The sequence below is a fragment of the Pogona vitticeps genome, chromosome 1, assembly GCF_051106095.1.
Source record: "Pogona vitticeps strain Pit_001003342236 chromosome 1, PviZW2.1, whole genome shotgun sequence".
Taxonomy (NCBI): domain Eukaryota; kingdom Metazoa; phylum Chordata; class Lepidosauria; order Squamata; family Agamidae; genus Pogona; species Pogona vitticeps.
In genome coordinates, this window is record NC_135783.1 from 54,140,937 (window position 1) to 54,163,398 (window position 22,462).

At 39.9% G+C, this 22,462-nt stretch overlaps 1 protein-coding gene across 4 annotated transcripts; it reads right to left on the reverse strand.

The window, feature by feature from the left end:
• Positions 1–1,577: 1,577 nt before the first annotated feature.
• DESI2 (desumoylating isopeptidase 2) lies at positions 1,578–19,856 on the reverse strand. 4 transcript variants are annotated; one of them, XM_072992928.2, is made up of 5 exons: positions 19,673–19,856; positions 7,431–7,503; positions 6,887–6,980; positions 5,867–6,008; positions 1,578–5,031 (listed from the first exon to the last, which is right to left on the reverse strand). In XM_072992928.2, the coding sequence occupies exons 1-5, from the start codon at positions 19,709–19,711 to the stop codon at positions 4,873–4,875; spliced, it is 507 nt and encodes a 168-aa protein (XP_072849029.1). In that variant the 5' UTR covers positions 19,712–19,856; the 3' UTR covers positions 1,578–4,872. The 4 variants fall into 4 exon arrangements, with proteins under 4 accessions (XP_072849029.1, XP_072849020.1, XP_078239218.1 ...); XM_072992919.2 differs by having other exon boundaries at positions 1,578–5,106; XM_078383092.1 differs by lacking the exon at positions 19,673–19,856 and adding an exon at positions 15,278–15,301 and having other exon boundaries at positions 1,578–5,106.
• Positions 19,857–22,462: the final 2,606 nt, after the last annotated feature.

The following is a 22,462-nucleotide window of genomic DNA, read 5'->3' on the forward strand; positions in this document are numbered from 1 at the left end:
ATAGGCTAGTAATGAGTACCTCCTGCTGTGACAATATGACACCAATTTTGCACCAGTTACATGGGCTGCCAGTGGTTTTCAGGTGAAGATGTTTATTTAGAATTCTTCAGTGCTTGGGACCCACATACTTACTAGACCACCTCTACCCATATGAAGTCTAACACCAGTTGAAGTAATCCAGAACTGCCCTTCTAAAGGTCCCAGCTGTTAAACCTGTTCGGCTGGAATATACTGTATCAGGAAAAGATCAATTTATATTGCTGCTCATATGCTGTGGAATTCTGTTCCTGGATCCCCAGGAAGTATGACATCATGAATTCAGGAAGAGATGCTAGACAGAATAGTTTTGGTAGACCTTGGGTTGTTATTAAATTGCAATTATACTGCTTCTGTGATAAAGTATTAAGTGGTAATACATATAAGATGACATTGTTTGTCCAGTCAACCCATTCCATCTCGGGCCTCGTTACTGAGTGTGCCCACTCCAAGGAAGAAAACTATCACAAGGAATTGGGCATTCACATCAGTGGCACTCTCGTTGTGGAGACTAGGCAGGTCCCCTTCCCACATTCTTTTAGTAGATTACTAAAGACAGAATTGTTTAGGGAAGCCTATGGCAGCATTCAGTGTTAATTTTTATGAGCCTTATCTCTGGTCTGGATGTGATAGTATTTATTATTTGGATATATTATATATCCATTTATTCTGTTATATTTAAGTAATTTGGTTCTAGTTATTAATGACAGGTCAGCTGTGAGTTGCCGTTTTTGTTTTTGTTACTGTTATTACACTACTGAGGGTATTGTCTTTGATTATTTTTATATTTGGTTGTATGAGTTGTTTTGTTATTTAACCATCCTGATTTCACTACGCTGGGCAGTCTACCAACCTTATGAATAAACTAAATGGCTTTCTGGAAGTTACTGATTTGTTCCTCATTTGGAGTAGACAATTCCCCTTAACCCTTGTATGGGAGGAGAATGCCATGTCTTCCATTTCCTCTTTATGTATAATGCCATAGAAGCACATATGCTTTTAATGAACGCCTGTGCCAAGATTCTCTAGTGTAAGCTTTTAGCTTTCCTGCGGTCTGTTCATAAGACGTTTTGCAGCAGGTTGCTGGTCCTCAGAACCCCTGCACTCTTTTTTTTCATGTGCAGGAGGAAGCATTGCTAAGTGAAATGCTTTACAGTGGACCCTCTACTTAAGGAATTAATCCGTATTGGAATGGTGGCTGCAAGTCAAAAAGTCTAAGTCGAATCTCCATTGACCTACAATGCACTGAAAACTGATTAATCCCATAACCAGTGGTTTTTATTCTATTTTTATTCCATTTTGGTTTTTTTCTGCTCTGTAAGTCGATTCTCTGGCTGCAAGTCGAATCTAAATTTTGCAGCCAGAGAAGTCTGTAACTCGAAAAGTCTGTAAGTTGAGCCGTCTGTAAGTCGAGGGTCCACTGTAATTCATTCTAGCAAACCAGTATTTAGACACAGAAGATCAAACATAGTTTTAATATAGTCTTAATGCAAAGCTGAACTGAAACTTAAATACTGATACTGACGACAGAACACGTGGCATTTTAATATAAAAATCTTTTTAATAAATGGATGGATTCAAGTTTATAATTATTTGACATGTCAAGGTAACAAAAGTCAAAGTTCTCTGGTTATTTTATACAAATACTATGCATTACAGTAAAATTATCTTTACAAAAAAAGTGTCAGTGAAGATTCCGTATCTTTAACCACCCAACTGAAAATTCTCTTACCAGTTGTGATCAGGATCGTACTGCATGTTTTCAAGGGGAAACCCACTGCATTCTTACCATGAATCTATTATCCGGTTTACTGATGCACACTGATGTGTAGAATTTGTTTTTGGCTACCTGAATAAAAGTGGCATCCGAATAAAAATGGCTTTCTTAAGTAAACATACCAAACAAATACAGTATTTGTGTTGAACAAAAATTAACGAGACATTAGAAATTAGATCAGAGAACCCTGAATTTATTTCTTCTACCCGTTTTGTTGCTGTTGTTGGAAAAACTCCAGATACCCAATATTTCAATGAAGAACAGTGTTCAAGTTTTTAATGCACGCTATGGCCACTGGCAGACGGTGTACTCCCTGCTGAGTACTAATGCTGGTGAAAGGTAACTTGAACTATTGCTGTGAGAGCAGACTTTGGCAGAGAGTTTTTAAAGGAATCTTGAGTAGAGACTGTGTGTAGCATATTTACTAAGATATAAAACTACCATCACTTCTTAAGATGTTGCACCATTTTCAGGGTTCATATACCAGGTTTGTTCAAGGGGATACAATAACAACAAAAATGGTTTATACAAATAAATACTGGGAAATTCCAGTGCATCTGGAATGAACAACTACATTATTAAAAACCTGTTTTTAGTTACTGTGCCATGTATGTTGTCACATTTTTTACATGCTGTGTGAGATCAGGAAACAAAGGTGGTGTTGTGTGATGCTGTGAATATTACTTGAATAGCGCCGATTATTTCATAGAGCACTGAGGGACACTGAGTTAGTTTATAATGTCTACAGTATCACCCCAGTTCACTAATCCCATGTGCGTCCAACAGCCACAGAGAAACCACAAAGGATCCTCATTTATTTCAATTTTGCATGTGCCAATAAGTACATGAGCCAAGCTTCTCTGCCACTGAGGCAGATAACTTTTCACATGGGAGAAGGCTATGTATGTATCAATACATGTAGGCTCAGGACTGGAGTCACCTTTGTCAGCATTCATGAACTCCAGAATGAAGCTGAAACATCCCACTTCTGCTTCACTTCTAACACAGAAGTGGAAAGGTGTAGCACACCTCTTCAGTTCCATTATCATTCTGCTTAGAAATGCACCATTAGTATGAGGGTCCCAGAAAAAAAATGGGACAATTTTAAAATTCAAGTTAGCTAAAGAAGTTGCAGTGTAGGGCTAAATTTTGGACATCTTCTGGACATGTTCTGCTTACACGGATTACACTATCTACAAAATAAAATTGTTTCAATTAGTCATCATGGCAATCTTAAGACAATTTAATTTCTTGAAAGACTGGCTACAATATGACCAACCTCAATAAATCACATTTTGGGGAACTGCTATTGTTCGACTTAATAGGATGTTACATACCTGAGTATAGTTTGTAACAAGAAGTGTTTTCCCACAAAGAGAAGCATAAAATATTTAAATAAAAATTGACATGGACTGAAAAATGACTGTCATTCTAATTTAAAACAATCTAGGGCTTTTGCCATCTTCAGTGCGGTTGTTTGTAAAATCACATGGCACAGCCTAATGCCAATTTATGAAAAAAATAAACACGCTAGAACATTTCAGGCTTGTCCAAATATATGCACTAAAATAATGACTGACTTAGCGGACTGAATGTGTACATCCTAATTTGAAGAGTTTCTGCCACAAACCCACCAATGTAAGTCACACAGGCAAGAGTTATTTTCTTCACTGGGGAAGACAAATGTAACCCTTTGTTCATGCAGAGATTTCCACTTGGACTCCATGAAACTGGAAGATCCTTAAGGCAGCATATATAATAATTTTTAAAACGGAACCCAGTTCTGCTTTATCATAACTACTATTATACCTCTCCATCCTTCACGAGATGTGCTAGTAATGGGGTATACTAAACAGATGAATTTTCTCTGGTATCTCGCTAATCTTAGTTGATATTTTCTAGTTCACCTAGTAACTATTAGTGTTACTCTAAAACCATTAAGGAAGCAGTGGCACCAAAAGAAGCATCTAGGCAATTTGCTCACGTAGAATATGTAGTGGTTCTGTTGGTACACTTTCAGTTGGATAAAGCCTTTGCATTCCTGGTAGTTTTGGGTAGGTCTGCTGAGGACAGTCATCACAGCACAGTTGTCATTGTTCTTGATGTTTCCACTGTGCAGTTTTTCTTTTGAATAACAGTTTACAATTGATTGAAATGGCTGAAAAACTCACATGGTCAAACAAGAGTTTAGTCATGAGCCCAATGCTACCTCATCCAAGTTATGTTGTCTAATGATATAGGAAACTATTCAATTATGTTTTTCATCTGCATGCACACTACAATTCCAAGTTTTAAGTAACACGAGACAGTCCCTATTATCTGATCACAGTGGGAGGGGGGGAATAGTTGAAGCTATATGACTATATGTTCAAATTGAACCCCAAAAAGTGAGGAAAAAGGCTGCAATCTGAAACCAGCAAGAACATGCTTGGGTTTGTAATAAAATACTAATTCTTTTTTTTTTTAAGTGGATAAAAACCGACAGAGAAGTCACATTTTTAGAAACATATTCTCAGTTATATAACAAGGTAACTTCCTAGCACAGATTTCTTTGCATTGATTATGTACCCTGTTTACATACACTATTCATTTATTCCCTGCTGCATTATCAGCAACAGTTGAAAGTGAAACATTTTAACCTATCTGGAGTCAAAGTAGTATCAAGGAAAGCTAAGTATTATTACACTTCCATTGGTACTGATGAAGTTATATAGTCCTAATTGAGCTGATTAACATTTTGTCTTTCCATGGCAGGCATCCCTTTGGGACTTGTAAACAGCAGCACACAATACTGTAAACAGTTTATCTTCTGCTCAGTTAATTCAAGCCTATTGATTAGATGAAACAAAGATAGCAGTTCCACCTTAATTTCTTCCCATTTGTCCCAGAAATCTTTTTCACTACATATAAAATCCTGAGCAGAAAACGATGGGCTTGAGTTGGAGAACTAATTGCATAAAAAAGACTTATTAAAATGTCCACTCTCCGAAGTTTTGTAATGAAGTCAACTACTGACAAGACTTCCAAATAATTTTATCTAACAATACTTTGGATTAAACCTATATTTTAGCATGATGTCCAGTTCTTGCCCCTGATGCTGAACCTGGCAAGGAAGCTGATGCTGCAGCATCTTCTGCTTCTTCCAGTTCTTCCTGAAGCTCTTGGCTTACACTAGATTGAAGGGCTGCAGGTGTAAGCCATTCTTTTGGTAGGCAACTCTGGAGAAAGGGGATACAGGAACTGAAATAGGCAAGGCGATTCACCCAACGAGGAATCTCTTTTCCACAGAGAATCTAAATAAAATTCCACAAGTTATCCAGTGTTTCTAATACTTGCAGGTTTTTAGATGAAGCATAAGTACGAATACAAACACATGCTAGTAATGGCACTGGATAGACACATGTTTCTTCATACTGTCTGTCGGACTGCTGACACCAGCACTAAATTAATGCTAAAATATATAATGTTTTCACACATTAGCAAACAGTCTCTCCAAGGATTACTGTAAGTGAGGCATCCAAAACTGTCCTTACCCCTGCTGCTTTTACCTTAACTATTATAATCAGTCAGTAAGGAACTATCCATGATGATAAACAGTTCAGTAGCCATCATGTGATGGCATGTTACTGTGGTTACAAAAGGTCACACTAATAAAACTACAATTATCAGTTTTACTCTATATTTAAAATACAGCTCTTATAACACAGCCTTAGAAGTTATGTTCTTCTTAATTATATAAATGAAAATGACTAGATGTAAAGCTAAAGCCTTCAGTTGCATTTTATGAAACATGGTTGACCAAGCTCTGAAAACAGTGCTACACCATTCCTGTAACCAGAAGGTTTTAAAGTTTACAGATGTCTTCCTTTGCAGTGGAAATAAAGCATTATGGTGTAGACCTGCCATTAGGCATTTGGGATTTCAGCTAATCTTTTAATGTAAATATATAAATTTAAAACATGGAGTCAAACCTTAGCTTATACAGGTGCTGAACTGCTGTTTTTGTTTAAAGTAATGACAAATATGTGCCCGTGCTGTATAAATTATACTTGCCTCTGATAAAGCTGAAGAAAAGTGATTACAGTTTTTGTGCATTAAATGATAGGCATTTCCTTTAAATTCTTTTCCAAGTTCTTCTATAATTTTTTCTATATCCTCTTCCATAAAGTCAGTACTTCCAAGAACAACAGCTTCTCTAAAAATAAAGAGTAAAAATAAAAATCTGACTGGATAGTCTTTCTCACTTTCACTCTTGAGAGCACATGTATGCCTCCAAAGAACTATCCATAGTTCAAGCCTCATGTAGCCAGATGTGACATCCTAATCAGAAAGGACCAATGTGTGACTGGAAGAAATGAACAGGATCCTGATCAATGTCAATGATGTCATTTTGAGATTATTTTTAAACATCACCTCTCAAGAGCCCCTATTTCTTTCACACTACCCCCTTCCTCATCTTTTGCCCTATTGCTTCCACATTTTGGTTCAAGAGTCTTCTCTGTACATCCAGCTTTGTGCATTTACATCAAATGCCAGTTCTGATGTACAGTTTTATCACTGTATCTATACAATTCAATCTTGCATCATCAAACTTCTCAACAATGGCATGAGTATTCTATCCATAACTACTACAGCTGAAGTGTTAGATTCCGTGTCTGTCTTTCTCTTACCGCAGAGCTTTACTTATAGAAGGTGTATCCACTAGGGTTTCTGGGGTCTGCCTCTCTCCTCTGCACTGCTGCTGCTCATCTGATTAAACAAAATTCCTAGTCTCTTTTCTGAGGTTTGGAGGAGTTGAAATAGAGAGGAAAGGGAAATTCCTTTCCATCAGCCCTGGTGCACACATCTAAATCTGGATCCAAACCAAAGCATTTATTTGACCCAATATTACAGATGGCGCCTGATAGTTTTATACAGGTATTAAAACCTGCTTCTTCTATTAAGAGGAGGTGGCTAGCTACTTTTTAGTTTCTTCAAAACATACTCTGAGTTACCAACCAGACTGTAACCAACAGATGTCTGAATCCTTTTGATTTATGTCATAGGCTACCGAAATAATTCAAAATTGCTTACTTAAATTTAAATGTTTCTCCCAGTTCGGATGCATTTCCTGGAGAAATTTCAAATATTCCTGAAAAGGGGTATGGATGGCCACCATAAGCAAATTCTGAAAAGCAAATGGCAAGCTATTATGTGCAGGGCCACTAGAAGCAAATTCTGGAAGAAAATGGCAAGTTGTTACCTACTGGGTGACTTTCTTATCTTGACAATACTATTAGCATGCTTATAAGTGGTCAGATGGAAATCAAGCACAAAAGTACTGCCATACAGTAGCTTCTATTCAGCCAGAATAAAAACATACCATGCTTCCATTACATATATATACTACTAGTTTAATATATAATTTTAAAAAATACTATTAAAATCAGTATTGTATAGACAGACATATTTTATCTAAATGATAAGTGAACATTTACCATAAGCGAACATCTACAATACTTTTAATCCAGTTTGTTGGAGAAATAAAGAAAGGAAAACAGGAAGTGAGGTACAATTCTTCCTGCCCACCAGTACAGAAATATACTTTTAACAACAATATTAATAACGTGCTACACACCTCTGCCATATATCTCTATTCCTGAATGAAATACTCCAATTCCAAGAGATGAGGTGTATTCATTCATCCAATACTAAAAAAGAGAAAACAGGAAGCTTTATTAATTGACTCTTAAGTACATTTACCAAGACAACATTCTGGTTAGAATCCATGTTTCTGGGCAGACACTTAATTTTTGCCTATTCTCCAAGGATGTCTCCTTTCCCTACTTTTATGGGCCATAGCTTTAAAACCTCTAGCAGAGAACATAAAGGAAGAACCCAGAGCTGGAAGGAGTGGAACAAACAACACTTAAAATTAGACTTTATGCAGATGATATTTGTGTAAATAAATATTTATTTGTGTGTGTGTTTAGTCGTTTAGTCGTGTCCGACTCTTCGTGACCCCATGGACCAGAGCACGCCAGGCCCTCCTGTCTTCTACTGCCTCCCGGAGTTGTGTCAGGTTCATCTTGGTTGCTTCGCAGACACTGTCCAGCCATCTCATCCTCGGTCGTCCCCTTCTCCTCTTGCCATCACACTTTCCCAACATCAGGGTCTTTTCCAGGGAGTCTTTTCTTCTCATTAGATGGCCAAAGTACTGGAGCCTCAGCTTCAGGATCTGTCCTTCCAGTGAGCACTCAGGATTGATTTCCTTCAGAATGGATAGGTTTGTTCTCCTTGCAGTCCAGGGGATTCTCAAGAGCCTCCTCCAGCACCACAATTCAAAGGCATCAATTCTTCGGCGGTCTGCTTTCTTTATGGTCCAGCTCTCACTTCCATACATCACAACAGGAAAAACCATAGCTTTGACTATTCGGACTTTTGTTGGCAAGGTGATGTCTCTGCTTTTCAAGATGCTGTCAAGATTTGTCATCGCTTTCCTCCCAAGAAGAAGGCGTCTTTTAATTTCAGGGCTGCTGTCTCCATCTGCAGTGATCATGGAGCCCAGGAAGATAAAATTTGACACTGCCTCCATATCTTCCCCTTCTATTTGCCAGGACGTGATGGGACCAGTGGCCATGATCTTAGTTTTTTTGATGTTGAGTTTCAGACCGTTTTTTGCACTCTCCTCTTTCACTCTCATTACAAGGTTCTTTAATTCCTCCTCACTTTCTGCCATCAGAGTGGTATCATCTGCATATCGGAGGTTGTTGATATTCCTTCCGGCAATCTTAATTCCGGCTTGGGTTTCTTCCAGTCCAGCCTTCCGCATGATGTATTCTGCATATAAGTTAAATAAGCTGGGGGACAATATACAGCCTTGCCGTACTCCTTTCCCAATTTTGAACCACTCAGTTGTTCCATGACCAGTTCTAACTATTGCTTCCTGTCCCACATATAGGTTTCTCAGGAGACAGATAAAGTGGTCAGGCACTCCCATTTCTTTAAGAACTTGCCATAGTTTGCTGTGGTCCACACAGTCAAAGGCTTTCGCATAGTCAATGAAGCAGAAGTAGATATTTTTCTGGAACTCTCTGGCTTTCTCCATAATCCAGCGCAAGTTAGCAATTTGGTCTCGAGTTCCTCTGCCTCTTCGGAATCCAGCTTGTACTTCTGGGAGTTCTCGGTCCACATACTGCTGAAGCCTACCTTGTAGGATTTTGAGCATAACCTTGCTAGCGTGTGAAATGAGTGCAATTGTACGGTAGTTGGAGCATTCTTTGGCACTGCCTTTCTTTGGGATTGGGATGTAGACTGATCTTTTCCAATCCTCTGGCCACTGTTGAGTTTTCCAAACTTGCTGGCATATTGAATGTAGCACCTTAACAGCATCATAAATATTTATTTATATCTGTGTAAATATAAGCCAAGAAATAAGGAAATTAGGTAATAAGCTAGGAATGAATACAGATTCCAGAAACACAAAATATGTAGGCATAATCACACTAGAACACTTAAATAAGCTTACCTAAATATTTTAACATTCTAGCACTTATCAGAGAAGATTATTAAAAGCGTTGATAAGAGTGGAATTTGAATCAATGCTGAGAAACAGACATTTTTAATGCCAATGGCATAAAACAGAATACATAAAGAAAAATTTAAACTTTTCTCCTTGATATCACTCTTAATTCCTATAATTTACAATCCATTATTATACTGTTCTAACAAAGTCAGTCATTTTCTGTATGGAAATTAACAGGACTTTAGACTTTGTGACTTCTTCTCGAAAGGTTGTCAAATAGGAAGTTGAATACAAATACTCCTAAATTATCCAAGTTTATGGTTACAATAAGATTTTCAAAAGTTGTGGACTACAGCCTCAAGAATTCTGGCTACTAGTTTTAAAAGCAATTCAACAACAGATGCAGGCATTCAGAACCAACTGAGATCAATTTCACAGATACTAAAGCCAAACTCTTAAAAGAGCAACAGTCAAAAATGAATACAGTTAAATAATTTAAAAAAGAAGTTATCTGCATAAAACAGTACCATGTTAACTAGAGCTCTGGCCAGAAATGTGGCTAGAGAAGACACAGCTCATCTTCATGCTTCCATGTAGCCAATAAGAGTTGGGTTCTCTGGTATATTCTCTCTGGAAAAGAGCCCAAAAGGCACTGAACAAGATTTCATCCAGAGTTGGGGTAAGTCAAATTTGCATCTGGCTCTTTAAAGCCCAGTCTTGTAGGCAAGAGGGTATTCTTTGAAGGTCAACTGATACTGTAACTTCCTCATTCCACCAATGATATCTTCTGAGTTTTCTGTGATGATGGCACAGAAAACTTGATTTTCTGTCAGCTTTTAGATTAGTTTAGGCATCCTTCTGTCTCAAGAGACTATGGTAACGTGTTCTGAATAGAGAACATGGAACTCTGTCAGCTAAAACAGCCTTTATTGTTACCTTCCCCCAGGATATATGTATACAGTATGTCAGATATTGAGGTCTAACCAAAAATGCAGCCAGGTCTCAGCCATTTCCTCTCTCCTGTTGCAACGTAAATCTTGTATACTATTCCCCCACCCAGACATCTGCAGATTTTTATGAGGTACATCACTGTTATGACCTCCCACTATCCATAGATGTCTGTCATAGGACTGCTGTAAAATGTTAATTACTGCAACTAAGCACCTGTCTGAGACTCTTCACAGGGCATGTTCAGCACCCCTCATAGAGGGCCATCTTCCTCATAGTAGTCACTGCAGCTCAGAGGATGTCCAAGCTGGAGACTCTCTTTGCCAGATCAGAAATGTATTCCACACAGTCTGAGGAAGTGGTGCTACCTTGAGATCCTCCATTTATTTCTAAAGGGAACTCTGCTTTGCACAGGACCCAGAAAGTGGTTTTCCCCTTCTGTCTGGAGAAACACAGCACACACTGTATGACTAAAGAGTGGTCAAAATCTGTGATGCGCTAAATCTTTTACAGCCTTGGATGTTTTCTTTTAATTTCCTTCAAACCAGGCAAAATGGGCAGAAGTATTTCTAGGAAAACCCTGCATGAACTGAACTGTGCACTGTTCTGAAATATCACATTTCAGGTTTGGCACAGCCTAACGTAATTACGGTGTGTAGCTACTTCTGCAGCCTTTGGGACCAGGCGTCATCTCCTTGATATTGACAAGTGGAAGTCTCCTTCCACTTTCACTAGGCATTTGCACCCTAGAAAAGTTTTCCTCTGTAGGAGAGCAATGCAATGTTTTGTTAGTTAGGCATCCTTCAGTCTCGAAAGACTATGGTAACATGCTCTGTATGGAGGACTTGGAACAGCATCTGGTGTGGCTGAGGGGGCCGATTCGAGAGTTTGAGGATTTTCACTTTTCTTTGCACACTGGAGTTACCTGCACATTGGAGAGGAGTGGGAAGTCTTGCTTGTCTGTGATATAAGTACTCACTTTAGTACGTTAAACAGTTTAAAATGTCTTCTTCTAATACAGGAAAAAGGAACACTGATACTTATTGTTATGCAGTAGTTTTCTGTAATAGAACAAGGACATCATCTTCACCTAATGACTGTTGTTTTTGCTGCTGTGGGGTTGTTAACTGGACTCTGTGGTCTAGTTGCTTTACTAGCCAGGAAATGTAGAGGTTTTTTTTTTTATCTTGGTGTTTGTTTTCCTGCGTTTTAAACTGGTTTGGACTGGGTTGTTTTCTTATGCTAGGGGACTCTCTAGGTGAAATCTCATTAATTAGTTGTTCCTGCTTGTCAAAACAAATGGGCAGGACAATCAATTATTCAGGGTTGTCCTGCTACAAAAAAGGAATCTATCACAGTAGTACTTCTATTTCATTGGGGAAATGGATGATGAAAATATGTTTAGGATTTCAGCAGATATTTCCAGAACTCAGTTTTACTATTCCAACCTTCTACTCTGAATGTCATAGAGTTATGAATTGTTCAGACAAAAGGATACTGAAACCTCCTTTAACTTTACTCCTTTCCAATTTAGTGATAATGTTTTGCCTTAGCTGTTGAATTATCCCCAGAGCTTTGAAAATTTACTTATTTAAAATATAAGTCCCTGAATCCCCTAGTGGTCACTGCCACCACTTAATATCTGGATAATTTTTCTTACTAACATGGCTACACAAAATACAAATTAGAACAGGCATATAAAATTGAAAAGAGGGACAACCCCATGTATTTATCAGCAATCAGAAACTAAACTAGGATGTGTAACCTATATTGTGGACAAAAAGCTCCTGTTAGGACAGAAAATGGAGAGACAGGATGGTTTCCTATAGCCAAAGGTGTCAGACGAGGGTGCATTTTATCCCCTTATCTGTTCAATCTGTACACCAAACATATTATACAGAAAGTCAGACTAGACTGAGATGAAGGAGGATAGAAAAATGGTGAGGAGTGAAAATTGGTGAAGAAACATCAATACTTTAATACAATGGTAACCAACCTTGGGTAGTCCAGATGTTCTTGGGCTGCAATTCCCAAAAGCCTTCACCACCAACTGTGCTGGCTGAGATTTCTGGGAGTGCAGTCCAAGAACACCTGGGTTACCAAGGTTGGGTACCAGTGCTTTAAGATATGCAGATGACACCATCTTAACTGGCAGAAATAGAAATGACTTGAAACAAGTGATTGAAGAAAGTGCAAAGCAGGGCTATAGCTGGAACATGAAAACAAGAATCATGACTACAGAAGAAATACACAACTTTAATGTTGACAATGAAGAAATTGAAACAGTTAAGAGATTTTGTATACCTTGGTTCAATCATCAGTCCAAATGTAGACTGCAGCAAAGGGCAGCAATGAAGGAATTAGAAAAGATCATCAAATGTTAAGGCTGTGTTACTGGAGACCAAGATCATCCACACTCCTGCATTCCCAATCATCATATGTGGCTATGAAAGCTGATAGGAAAAAATGATTCATTTGAAATACAATGCTGGAAGGCGGCTTTATGGATACTCTGGACTGCTAGAAAGATTAACAAGTGGGTCCTAGAGCAAATCAAGCTTGAACTATCTCTGGAGGCAAGACTGATGAAACCGATGCTGTCCTAGTTTGGGCATGCCATGAAAAGGCAAGATTCTCTGGAAAAGACAAGTGTTGGGAAAGGGTGAGGGCAGCAGGAAAGGAGGAACACCAAATATAAGATAAACTCTGTAAAGAAAGCCACAGGTTTGAGTTTACAAGAGCTGAGCAGGGATGCTGAGGGCAGGACATGTTGGAGATTACTCATTCATAGGATCGCCATGAGTCAGAAGTGACTCGGTGACATGTAACAACAACTACAAGGATCTATGAAGGCAAAGGTGACACCACTGCAGTCTCTGGAGACAGAAAGAATTGGGAAGACTTATGCTACCCCCCACCCCACAACAAACCACAGTGCATTTTTTGTATCTCTAACAAAGAGGAGTGGGAAAGGTAGGCCCATTTACTTTCAGAAGCCACAAAAGAGAGTAAGTTGGGCAGCCTGCAGCAAGTTCTAAGGACCAATACTGCCAAGTACCTGCTGTTTATACTTGAAAGAATTATTGAGGCAATTGTAGACTGTAATATCTGCGTGGCTGCTAACACGAAAACAGACTCGCAACTTGCTCCTTAGATAGCAGTATAATTGGCACTGATAAACATCTACCTACACACTTCTAGATACTCTCCCCCCCAGCAGTGAGGGTGAACGCTATTAAGATCCAAAAGATTTTGCAGAGCAGCTGTAGAGCGTTGCTTGTCCACATTTTTTTTGAACAAATACAACAATTTTTTAAAAATGTGAAAAGTGTAAAAGTGTGAAAATGAACAAGGAGTGTCTTGCACTAAGGCTTACACAAACAATATTTAAAGCTGAGGGGGAGAGAGACTATTTTAAATATATATATAGTTTATATATATTTATATTAACACATTGATTCTTCTCCCGGTGTACACCCCCTTCCTGAGAGACTATTATTTTATGAATTATTGCTTTTGTGCAACTAATAAGATCTCAAACCCAGCAGTAGGGTTTGTGATCTTATTAGTTTTTAAAAATGTATTTATTTTCTACTTTTCATCTACTCATTTCCTCCCACATAAGAATACAGTACCTTGCTAATCTTTCTGTATTAAGCATAAAGTTACAGTAGGAAAAAGGCTAAAATTTTATTGTTTTTAAATGCACAGTTCAAGTAAGTGTTCATTCTATTTACAATAACATTCAAAACAATATAAGTTTTTGTCTAACAGAATAGAGATTGCAAATATCAGTAATATTTCAAGATAAGAATAACTCTAAACTTTCATCACTGTCTTTACAAGGACCTATGTTGATAAAACTTGCACATAATACCTTACTTGCAAATCTGAAAGAATTATGTATGCTGAACCATAAATGGGAAGTGACAATGAATATTACCATGAACTGTATTGAAAAAATCCTTTGAACTGGTGCTTCCCTACAAGCAGTCTTAACTAATTTTTCCATTAAATAAGATTAATCCTCCCTCCACCTCAGTGTAGGTTTAAATAATTACTTTTTGTACCTTATTCATACTGACAGCACAAACCAAAACACCTTAAAACTTGAAAACAAGTATTTGAGTTACATAAAGTTCACATTATAAAACAGATAGAATAACAACATTGTACAGCTAAGAAAGGCAACTTCATTCAGTGAGCAAAGGTACAGACTTTTAAAGATCATCACAGAAGCAGCCATATTTAATTTTATTTTACAGCCTGATCCCATTAATCATCAAGATCTACTTCCTATTAAAGCAGGAAATCCATAGTTAAAGCATCCCTTAAATGTGGTCATCTAACCTCTGCTTACAAACCTTCAATGAAGTAGAGTCCACCACCTTCTGAGATAATACGCTCTGGATGATGGGTACAAATGAGTGCTGGTTGTTCCTTTGCATCTGGTCTAATAAAGGTATGTGTGGTGGTAGTGAGGAGTAGAAAGGAGGCAAGAAAAGAACCAAGCAGCCATGTTCAAATTTTGCCTGTAGGCCACAAACGGCTGGTGATCCCAGTGTAATTTACTGAAATTTCCCCATACTACTGGTTGGTTTAAATGATTTCCTCCTTATAGAAGTGCCACGGGTGAAGTGAATTGACACCACTGGGCTCCAGCTTCTGATTTTTCCAAGTCCCTTGTCTTGAAAAGAAAAGCAAAGAAAACAAGAGTGTTGTTTAGCTGCTTTCCTTCCATCCCAAATTCAAAAGCAAAGCTGGGGGAGACAAGCAGTTTACATGCGCATCCAGAGAGGGAACTTCCAAGAAGCCATCCAGAGATGCATGCCAGTTTGCTGCTCTCTATTGTGCTGCTAAGGAAGGTGAAACTGGGGCTATGACAGATTGCTGGATACCAAATAGTTTAACTGCCTGTGCTAATGGTGGAGGGGGACTTAGGGGAGGGTAAGGAAGCAGTGAATGCACTACTACTACTGCCACTACCTCCTTCCTTTCTTTCATTTTCTCACTTTGGAAATGTAGGTTTTGCCTCAAACAAGGCACAGCGACAGCCACTCCCTCGCTTCTTCACTGACTTTCCTCAGCTGGAAACCAGCTGCCCCAGATACTGCACTTCCCTGGAAGAAGAGAGAAAGAGCAGGAAGGCTAGAAGGAGTGAAACTAATTTTTCCAGGACCCTCACCATGTTTTTTTAATTTCAAAGTGGAATAGTGCTACATCAGTGTTAAAGATTTTTAAAAAATAAAACAGATCAGTCTGCAAGGTTACCTTACAACTCAAAACCCATGATCCTGACATCCAGTACTTAACAATCCCCACAGACACAATTTAATCTGATACAGGTGAGCACACATGCCAAAACAATTCAAAATAAATTGCATTCACAATCAAGATAAAATAACCAACCCCCTCATAGCTGTTTAACTCAGATTCTGAGCAAAACAAGTATACAACTATGTAGATGGATACTTTTAAAATGATTTCAAGCATGCTAAACTTGATACAAAACCAAGATTATTGCAATGTGTAATCAAGCCCTAAGGTAAAGCCAGTACTGTATACATTAGTCAAAGTTTATGGATACATCTGTTGCTCATTTAAACTGTGACTTTTTACACATTCCTTTATGTAAAATATTTCAGGTTCTCAACTCACTGTCACACTTTCCCCCCTAATTTTGTCAGCAAGGCATCTGAACTTTTTTATTCCCCTTGGCCCCAACAGTGCCCACTAATGATTTACACTGCAAAGCAAAATACATTCAAAATAATTAACTTCCCAAAACACATCCGTTTAGAAAAAGAATGGTATAATGGTTTGTACAGATTATAGTTGATAAAGAGGGGACCATTGCCACCGCTGAATAAACACAAGTCAGTTTGCAAACATTTACTTAAATGCTTTATTCAAAATTGTCCCCACCTTTGCCCAAAAGTATACTGGTACACTGCAGCCTGTGTTTCTATGAAGCAATCCTTCTATTTGTGTCCCTTGACTGCCAGAAGGTTCCATGAAAATGCAATGCAAGCTATCTTTTAATCACATCAGATTACAATTGTACCTCCGGATAAACCAAGACAACCATGAGTTGCAAGATTTAAGAAAATAAAGAAAGCTTCAGTGAACATTACACACAAAAAAAAAACAATTCTGTGCATGTCTGCTTCAAAGTCCTATTAATACCCTGATTAGTCTATTTACTATTACAACCTCAGTATCACTTGTTCTGTTTATCAAACCAGCAGACAAAGAAAGCAAGCCCATATTTTCCAGCTCTCATTCTTTTTTCCTCAGATTGGGTAATATAAGTCACGTAAGCACAGCTGTTCTCTTAATGATACATAGTCTGTTCAAGAATCTAATGTGCAAATCTACTAAACAGAATGGACCTCAGCAAAGCATGAGTCACATCACTACAACATTTGGGTCACAATTACTCTGAAGAATATAAGGTTAATAATGCTGAAAGGCACTACCTCCCACAGGAAGATGACTATGTCATCCACCCATTTCTAAAGCCTGTTTCAACAAGCTGGTATCCCAGGTTTTGTTGGAGAAGAAAGCAAAGCCACATGGGGACATTCAACAGGTGAGAAAAGCTATAGCAGCTTTATTTCCTATTTGGAAGAAGCTTAAAAAGTATAGCAAGAGAGCCTCTCCAGATAGCAACCTGACAATCTTAGATAGCAGGTTTAGGATTGCAGAGAAAAGATTTATTTGTTAATTATACTTTAGCCTCCATCCATTTAGATTTGGGTGGAATGTGTGGGTCAATTCCTTTAATGCTGTCCTCAAAACAATCCTCAGAGAGGTGTAATATCTTACATGAAGAGATATCAAAAACCCACAAGTTCATCTAGGAAACTTCATAACTTAGTCGGCATTTGAAGCTGGGTCTTGCTTGGGTCCTACCACTAAGAGTTTCGGAAGTAGGACACTGGCCGAAGTGTTAAAAGATGCTGCAATATTTTTTGTTTTTCTGAAAAAACATGGATATGGCTATTTGGAAGTTGAGTCATGGCAACTGGACTTCTTTCTTATTAGGTTGAAAGGAGGGGCGATAGCTCAGGACCACAATCAGCAGTTTTCCTTCATTTGAAGGACAAAGAACACTCATTTCATGACCAAGATGTACTCATTTTGAACTGAGATCAGAGAGGCTATACATGTGCATACAGAAAATCCCTCACTCAACAGGGGTGGAAGCCTTAGATACAATCTTTCTCCTATCTACATGCTGCCCTTTCATCCCTCCCCAGAAAGATCAGGAGTCAGACCACACCCACCAGAAAGACCACTGTTAAAGACTCATGACAACGGGTGGAGAAGGACTGAAAAAGTGGGATTTTCACTCCCCCCCTCCTTTGTCCATCTAATGAGCTTATTCAGATCAGGGGAAAGTGAAACCAAAGTGGAGGATATTTCATGGGTCTGTGAGACAGAAGGCAAGAGGGATACCCCACTCGCTGGAGAGCTGTCTCTCCTCCACTATGAGGACAAGGAGACAAGACCCCAGCCAGCACCCAAACCAGTGGAGAGAGCTCAGCAAGGGATAGTGATAGAGGAACTGAGTGAAAGAATGCAGAAAACAATGATGGAGGAGGTCCAGGAGGAAAAGGCGAGAAAGGAGAGGAAAAAAGAGGATGGAGTTTGAGGAAGGAATAGGGGAGGTAAAAATGAAGGAAGGGCAGTTGCCACCAGGATGGGAATGGGTGTGGATGGAGGATCCCTGGACTGGATCATGGGAAAGGCTAAGAGTGCCTAAGGAGGAGGCAGACTATAGAAGGATAAGGGAGATCCCACCCAGACCTTCATATTGGGGAGAAGCCAAAGCAAGAGAGTGGAGGAGGAGACTAAGAGAGGAAAAGGAGAGTTGAGAGGGAAAGGAAGGAAAGACTGGAATGGAGGATAAGAGAGATGAGGAGGAAGAGTTACAGGAGCAGACCATAAGAGACTGGGTTCCCTCAGATTTGCTGGAACCATGGAACGCTAGTCGTGGGAATCCATTCGATTTTGAAGACTGGAAACCCCTTCGAGACCCGTTGGTGGAAGGAGACGAACTACAAGATCATATTATGGACACTCGTTTAATGTTAAATATACCAATAAATCTTTCACCTGTTTTGAAGGAACAAAAATCTACTGGTTTCTTTGAGTTGAACATCGAGGTCAAAACTGAACCATCACAGAGTCTCCTACCAACTCTCCTCCAAATGAAGAAGCTATGTGGATGAGTAGCAAAATGCTTCAGCCTAATAAGAAAGAAGTGCAGTTGCCATGACTCAACTTCCAGATAACCTCACCTGGATAACTGAGAATTTTCACAGATGGATATGGCTACTTCTCTGAAAACAGGGCTTAGTGTCATCCAGTGAACTTCACAGCTACATATGGTTTTAAGCTTTGGTCTTTGCATTTCTAGTTTTACACTCTAACCACTACACAATGATAGCTCTCTCCTTAAGTGCTAGGGAGCAATTGTGCAATTCTGAAGGAAAAACAGGCAAGTTAGATAAGAGTGGTGTGGTATGTGTGGGCTCAAGAGAGTGGAAAATTGCACAACTTTCACCTGAAGTACCATGATAAAAAATATCTTACAAGTTTTTCCAACACATAAACCGGTATTGTGATTTGGGGCCTAAATTTTAGCATTGCAACCACATGCCTATACAAGCACTGACCAGAAAAGTAAAGTTTATGCCTTATCCTTTAATCCTTCCCTCATCTCCCCCAGGTACTTTGGCAAAAAGAGTATGAGGATCTAGTGGTCAAGGTTGTCCCTGAGGCCAGAAAGAGACATTGGAGATACCCCATAATAACAGGTGAAAGCACATTAATACTGCAGAGAGGTCCATGCTGATGAACTCAAATTTCAAAGGAATTCGGTGATTAATCTTAAAGACCAATCACCAAACACAAAAAGCTAATCTGCAGAATCTGGGAGACAGAAGCCTGCCCTGCCACACTCAGGCACCCACCTTAGTTAAAAACTTCGCTCTTCCAAGTCATGGGCCATCTCTAACATTTGATTCTGACCAGGATGTAAGCAACCTGAGGGGACTGGGCATCCAAGGACAGCTCTCACCTGTCCTTATTAAAACACAGAGGTTGACTGTGATGGGGAATCCTCGGTGGGGACAAAACGAGCATCGTGTCATTAGGTACAGCTCTGTAGGGACCAGCGCGGGCCGACTTAAACGCTGAGGAGCTTGCCCGGAGACATTCCTGGGGGGTTTCGGTGGGAAAGAAGGGGAAGGGAAAGCAGGCGGAGGAGTAGCTTTTATCCGCGAAAAGTGGGCCTGGGCAAAAGGTGAGGCGGCCGGATTTCAAGGCCGGTCCGGGGGGGGGGGGAGAAAGCGCGGCGCTAGCCGGAGGGGGGCCCGCTCGCTCGCTCGCTCACTCACCATGTCGTAGACGTTGAGAACCACCAGTTGGTTCGCCATCCTCTGCCCGCGCTCAACGGCCGCCTCGGCGGGGGAGGGGGCGGGGGGACCCTCTCAGGCCGCGGGCGGCGGCGGCGGCCTCCGGGTGCTCACGGGCGGGACCCCGGGAGGACGTCGCCTCCTCGTCCTGCCTGTTGCTGAGGGGCGGGAGGGGGCTGCTGCCGGCAGCATGGAGCCGCCTCCGTTGCTGGGAAGGGGGATTTGGGCCTGCGCCCCTGAGGAACGCGCTCGCCCCACTCGCCGCGGCAGGGAAACAGAAGCGAGGCACTGCCGGCACCTGGGTGGAGCCGGCGGCCGGCTTCCCTCCCTCCCTCCGTCCGTCCGTCCGTCCCTCCCTCTCACTTCAGCCCTGAGCCGTCGCCCTCCTCTTCCTCCCAGGCCGTGGAGACCGGGGAGTCTCCACTGAGGGACCGCCGCCGCCGGTCCCGGCGCCTGTCGTTTCCGTGACCAGACGGCAGAAAGAACTCTCCGAGCCCGCTCGCCTCATCGTCCGCGGCGAGAGGATGATGAGCACAGAGACTACAAGCCCCAGCATGCAGCTCGGGGAGGATTCGTTTCCCAGCAGGTCGCGCTCATGAAGAAAATGCCCGAAGCATATTGAGCAAATAGTTTGTAAAATGCTTTTAGAAAACGTTTGTGCATTTTATAGGTGAAAATTGCAGAGGCTAGGGTAGTTCAAACGACAATCGGCGAGTCAACAATAATAAGTGATGGTTACAAGCTTCCAAGTTGATACTGATAGGATGAGACTTTCCAAGGTTTTCTACGTAGAAAATACCCAGAAATGGCTAATCATTCCCATCCTCCGATCCCCTGATGCGCTCTGGGGATGACCAGTCTGCCTCTTTTCTCAAGAGGCACAGTGAAGAATTGAACTGCCCACCTCCGGCTCTGCGGCCAGATGCCTAACTCGTTGAGAAAGCCAGAAGTTCAAAAATCCAAACAACAAAAAATGAAAAAGAAAATAAATTAATCTTTTTTTAGCAGCAGTTAAGTAAAAATATACAGTATGTGCAATCAAGTATTTGGAAAACATTCTAATCTCATGTCTTCATCAGCTCTTAGATACTGCTGGGCTAGTCCTTGACAGATCAAACAACCTGAGGAATACTGCTTCCACTGCCAGCTCCCAGTCTAAAATGCAGTGTACTGTATCTGGAAAGCAAACAGGTGGGCACTCTTCCTGTTGCTTCTGCTGGGCAGGCAATATGAGATGGTGGGGCAAGGAGACACCACTGTTGCCAGAAGTCTTGTGGTTATAGGAAAGTCTATTGTTGTTGCTCCTCCTGCAGATGTTATCACAGCTATAGCATATGTCTTGTGTGCTATAGCCACACACCTATGTATTGTATTTTTATAGTGTGGGCGGCATATAAATTAAATAAATAAATAAATAAATAAATAAATAAATAAATAAATAAATAATCTATCTACATTGTTTTGTGCTTATCAAACATCGTGTTACATGCTTTGCCTACAATTATTTGTTTTTTACATCTCAGTGTCTTCCTGGTTGTCCCCCCAAATTCCAGACATCTTTCAAACATTCAATCCATTCATGTACAGATTTTAGTATATGACTACTATCATAATATTACTCTCATATTGTATAATCTTCTCAAGGTCTTCTAATAACATTATTATTGAAAGTGGTTCCAGATCCATGACCCAGCTTTATATCTAGTTCAGTTTACCTAAAATAAAAAACCACCATATTACCTCTTTACCCTGATTAGGGCTCCCTTATTTCAATTTAATTCTTTTTAATATACAAAATATACCCTTTAACGATTCCCGGTGTTAAAAATATACATATTTCCAATATTAAGGGGCCCTTCCTTGTTTTCCCCTTTTTCATCTTTCTAGGTAATTCCCTCTCTGATTTCTCTTTTTACATTTAGTATTTCTGTGTCTCTAAGCATTCTGTCATCTTTCATGTCCTCTGAAACAATTTTATACATCTGATTTATGTCCACTAACTCTTTATGTACTTGGTCTATCTTCAATGGATCTTCCAAGTTTTTCCTCTGATCCAAGACTGACATTTCTCTTAGATTAATTTCCTCCAGCTCTTGTTTTGATTGGCATACATCATCTGGAACACTCTCATTTCCTTCTTCGTTGTTCCCTGTTGCTTGCGGGCTATAATTCTTCTGATGTTGATTAGATAGTTTTGTCTCCTGGTAATGGGATCTCACTATTTCTAGTATTGTTTGAAGTGTAGATTTTATTTCATCCCAAAATTGTCCTTGTTGTGCCATTCTGTTCCAGCTGCCCAAGTGTTTAGTCCAAGATTCAAGGTCCCCAAATATTTGTGTCTGTGGCCTGATGGCCTAATTCCACAGGTTTACGAATATCCAAGGCACATTTTCTTTAACGGTCCACTCTAGGGTTAATTGTCCAGCCAGGCACAGAGAAAAAAAAAGTCAAAAAGAAGTAAACAGATTCTGAGGCTTTAAGCAACAGCAGTGTACTCAAGGTCACCCCTCCTGGGCTCCATGCCAAAAGACTTCAAATCGTCAAAACAAGGTCCAGATTTATCAAGTATAACGGAAAGTTTCTTAAGCTTTATAACGCCAATTGTAATATTCTTGAAGTATGTTTTAAATGTATTGAATGAATATGTTCCATAATCTTTAAGAATATGTTCCATAATCTTTAATCTATCCCTCTCACCAGATTTTTTGCCGCGTTGTAGTTACTGAGATAGATAGCGGTTCTTTTTTCCATATATAGAAATCTCCAGGGGTA

Coding starts and splice junctions, on each gene's coding strand:
- DESI2 (XM_072992919.2), bottom strand. CDS start 19,711: ATGGCGAACCAACTGGTGGTTCTCAACGTCTACGACATG. Junction 7,504..19,672: donor TTCTCAACGTCTACGACATG/GTGAGTGAGCGA, acceptor TCTCTTTTTTAG/TATTGGATGAATGAATACAC. Junction 5,107..5,866: donor TTTCTTCAGCTTTATCAGAG/GCAAGTATAATT, acceptor AATTTTATTTAG/ATTCTCTGTGGAAAAGAGAT.